The following is a 3,865-nucleotide window of genomic DNA, read 5'->3' as shown; positions in this document are numbered from 1 at the left end:
CGATTCTTCTCTTTTGGAATGATTTCGAGAGGAGGGCGCCACCTTTCAGGTTCAAGAACTTTTGGCTTGAACAGCCGCAGTTCCACACTATCCTCCAAGAAGTGTGGACGAGTAGTATTGTCTCCAATCCTATGTATGTGCTGATGCAAAAATTAAAGCTTCTGAAGGAAAGATTGAAGCCGTGGGCAAGGAATAACTTTTCAAACATCCATGGAAGAGTTTAGCAGGCCAGAGAGAACCTATATGATATTCAAAGGCAGCTCCAATCTAAGCCTTTGGACCCTTGGTTGGGACAGAAGGAACATGAAGCTCTATAGAGATACAGTGAATTAGCAGGTATTGAAATCTCGGAGATTAAATGCAAGCAAGACAGTGAATGGATGCTAGAAGGAGACAAATGTACATCATTTTTTTTTAAATCCATTGAAGAAAAGAAGGCTAGAACAGGGATTTGGGCTATCTAGAATTCTCAAGGGACTGCTATCACAGGACAGGCAGAGGTGATCAAGACTATCATCGAGTATTACACTGGCCTTCTGGGAACTGAAGCAGAGGAGATAAGTGATGCAAACTTTTTCAGTCAGCTGCAAGTCCGAAATACAATCTCTTACCACATGAAGGACATCATGGAAGCGGAAGTTACTGTAGCAGAAGTAAAAACTGCTCTATTTGAGATGAAAGAGAACACAGCCCTAGGGCCAGACGGGTTCACTCCTATTTTCTTTAAGAAGTGCTGGGAAGTAGTCGGTCATGATTTCTCACTTGCTATTCTTAATGCTTTCAAATTCTGCAAGTTTCCTAGAGGAGTTAACGCCACTTTTTTATGTCTTATCCCTAAAGTCAACAATCCCACAAAAGTTGAAGACTTTAGACCGGTAGCCTTGTGTAACACTATATACAAATGTATTTCAAAGGTTATTGCAAATAGTATTAAGATAGTTATTGATGCGTTAGTGCAGTCTAACCAATTAGCTTTCATTCCTGGCAGATCCATACAGGATAATATTCTTCTGTCGCATGAGCTTCTTCGAGGATATGAAAGGAAGCACGACACTCCTCGATGTACCATTAAGGTGGACATAAGGAAGGCATATGATATGGTCAGTTGGGAGTCTATAAAGGCAATGATCAGGACCTTCGGTTTCCCGGACAACATGTATCAGTGGATAGACATGTGCATTTCCTCTCCTTCTTATTCTGTCATGATAAATGGTGCACCGGAAGGATATTTTAATGGAGGCAGAGGAGTCAGACAAGGAGACCCCTTATCTCCGTATCTTTTTGTGCTAGTTATGGAGATTCTCAGTTGTGTGATCAAGGAAAAGCTCAACAGTAGAGATATCCAGTACCATTCCAAATGTAAGAAAGCGAAAATCTCCCACCTAGCTTTTGGCTGATGACGTTCTTATGTTCGCAAAGGGAGAGATCGCCTCCATACAAGCCATGAAGGAATGTCTGGACATCTTCGGAAGTGCAACTGGGTTACAAATCAATAAGCACAAGACATCACTTCTTGTGGGAGGACTTAATGATCAAGAGGCTATTGCTCTGGCCACTATCTTAGAGGTTGAGTTGATTAAACCTCCAGTGAAATATCTTGGTCTTCCACTTATCTCTGCTCGCCTGGGCATCAAGGAATGTCAACCCCTGATAGAGATGATTACTCAAAAGATTTCTAATTGGAAAGCACGGGTCTTATCGCGTGCGGGCAGACTACAGTTAATAAAGTCCATCCTGTTGTCCTTCCACACATATTGGGCACGAACCTTCATTCTTCCCAAGACAGTACTCGAGCAAGTGGAAAGTATCTGCGCTAAATTCTTATGGACTGGTACGAATAATAGGAGAGGACTGCACCAGGCAAGCTGGAGTACAGTTTGTCAATCACAGGAGGAAGGTGGATTGGGAGTGATGAATACACATAGATGGAATGTGGGTGCACATTGTGGGCTGATTTTCAAACTAGTCCCGAAAGCAGAATCCATCTGGGTAGATTGGATATGGAAGCAACACATCAAATCCAACTACTTTTGGACTATGCAAGTCCCTAGAGACTGTTCTTGGACGTGGCGAAGTATCTTGAACAATAGAACCACAACCAAGAAATTTGTCAAATATTCAATCACAAAAGGGGAAGAAACACTGTTTTGGCATGACATATGGTGTGAAAGATCACCTCTGATCAAAGACGCTGAAGCAAAGGCAGAATAGGACTTTCCTCTGAATGCAAAGGTGAGTATCATCATTTCCAATGGAGAGTGGAATGAAGTGGTCAACCTAATGCAGTCTCACACCTTACGGGAGGTTATTAGAGCAGTGGACATCAATACCTATCTTGCACAGGATCAGGTAGTGTGGACGCCTCACCCAAGGGGGCTGTTTACATCACACAATTCTTATCAGGCCCTCTCACCAGTCAAGGACAAGAAAAGATGGCACAAGCTGGCATGGGGTAAGTGGGTGTTACCGAGACACTCATTCACTATATGGCAGCTGTTTTCGCAAAGTCTCCCGACTCAAGACAGATTGGGGCAAAGGAAAATCCTACTTTCTTCATCTTGTTGCTTATGTAATAACAGCCGGGAATTTTCAGGACATCTGTTCTTTGAGTGTCCGTATTCCAAGGAGATCATCTCTAGAGTCAAACGACTTCTTGGTATTGTCACTGATAACAGAACAACTAACAGGGAGTGGTCGTCGATTCTGCGGCTATGCAAACAGGCAGATGTGGGAGAGGTATACAAGGTTTTTTTCTGCGCTGCTGCAGCCTATATTTGGCGGGAAAGGAATGAACGCAGATTTCAGCACTCTACCAAATCAGCGAAGAGGATATACGAGAAATTGGTCAGAGATACAAGGGATTATTTGCAAGTCCTAATACCAGAAATGGATGATACGGTCAGAGCAAGGAACCTATTTCAGCGACTCAACCTTGAAACCAAATACAAGAAGCAAAGGCAAACCGAATGTGTTTGGAGACCTCCAAGTGGCAACCGAGTGAAAGCAAACACAGACGGAGCCTTGAGCAGTAACGGTGCGGGCCAAGGAGGGATTATAAGAGACAAAGAGGGACAAGTGGTAGCTGGGTTCAGTGGCAGTGGAGGCTTACTGTCGGTGCTGTTCCAGGAAATCAAAGCTATCGACATATGCCTGCAAAGATGTCTCGGTGAAGATTACAAGGAAGTGGAGGTCGAGTCTGACTCATTGAGAGCGGTGAATGCAATCAGCAAGCTAGAGAAACCTCCTTGGTTCTGTCTTGACATGCTTAAAGCTATAAAGATGAAAAGAGACAGATTCACTTATATATCCTTCTCTCATGCTTATAGAGAAGTGAACCGAGCTGTGGACTATCTAGCTTCTCTTCATGACGCATCTAGTTCCGTTGTACATTTTGTTCCCCCTTTAGATCATAGATTACAATGTATTGTAAATGACGACGCAAGTGGGCAAATCTATGTACAAAACAGTTAAATCAATACAGGTGAGGGTCTGCCTAACCTTAGCTTAATTTGGAAAGAAAAAAAAGTTTGAACTGATTTGAGGGTTTGTAGAAGGTGTAGGAAACAATGTGAAACAACCTTACTTAAAAACAAATGGTGGTGGCGTGGTGGTTGCACGACAGTTCAAATTTTTATGAATTTTCTAATTTTCGGTGGTTGAAATTGTTGGGGATGGTGGTGCGAAAAGTTTGGAGAATATTTGGGGTGGGAATGAATTTGGGCGTGGGTTAAGTTAGGTTTTTTTTTCTTGGTTCTAGGGTTTAAAGCTTGTTAATGGCGGTGATGAAAACAACTCGCGACTGTTGGTTTGAAGATGGAGAAGCACGTACGTGGCACGTGCGCGCGAGATTGGGCCCAAGCCCAAT

At 43.1% G+C, this 3,865-nt stretch overlaps 1 protein-coding gene across 1 annotated transcript; it reads left to right on the top strand.

The window, feature by feature from the left end:
- Positions 1–1,443: 1,443 nt before the first annotated feature.
- LOC147516072 (uncharacterized) lies at positions 1,444–3,471 on the top strand. The gene is made up of 3 exons (XM_086593156.1): positions 1,444–2,074; positions 2,344–2,452; positions 2,580–3,471. The coding sequence occupies exons 1-3, from the start codon at positions 1,444–1,446 to the stop codon at positions 3,469–3,471; spliced, it is 1,632 nt and encodes a 543-aa protein (XP_086449282.1).
- Positions 3,472–3,865: the final 394 nt, after the last annotated feature.

Source organism: Coptis chinensis, chromosome 2 (genome assembly GCF_015680905.1).
Source record: "Coptis chinensis isolate HL-2020 chromosome 2, ASM1568090v1, whole genome shotgun sequence".
Lineage (NCBI taxonomy): Eukaryota > Viridiplantae > Streptophyta > Magnoliopsida > Ranunculales > Ranunculaceae > Coptis > Coptis chinensis.
This window is presented reverse-complemented; position numbering and strand designations above follow the sequence as displayed.

What these genes read in the sequence shown, in the direction of transcription:
- LOC147516072 (XM_086593156.1), top strand. Translation starts at nt 1,444, where the DNA reads ATGAAGGAATGTCTGGACATCTTCGGAAGTGCAACTGGGTTACAAATC. An exon ending in CTGTTCTTGGACGTGGCGAA is followed by an intron (nt 2,075 to 2,343) that starts GTATCTTGAACA and finishes TATCTTGCACAG; the next exon opens with GATCAGGTAGTGTGGACGCC. An exon ending in ATGGCACAAGCTGGCATGGG is followed by an intron (nt 2,453 to 2,579) that starts GTAAGTGGGTGT and finishes ATGTAATAACAG; the next exon opens with CCGGGAATTTTCAGGACATC.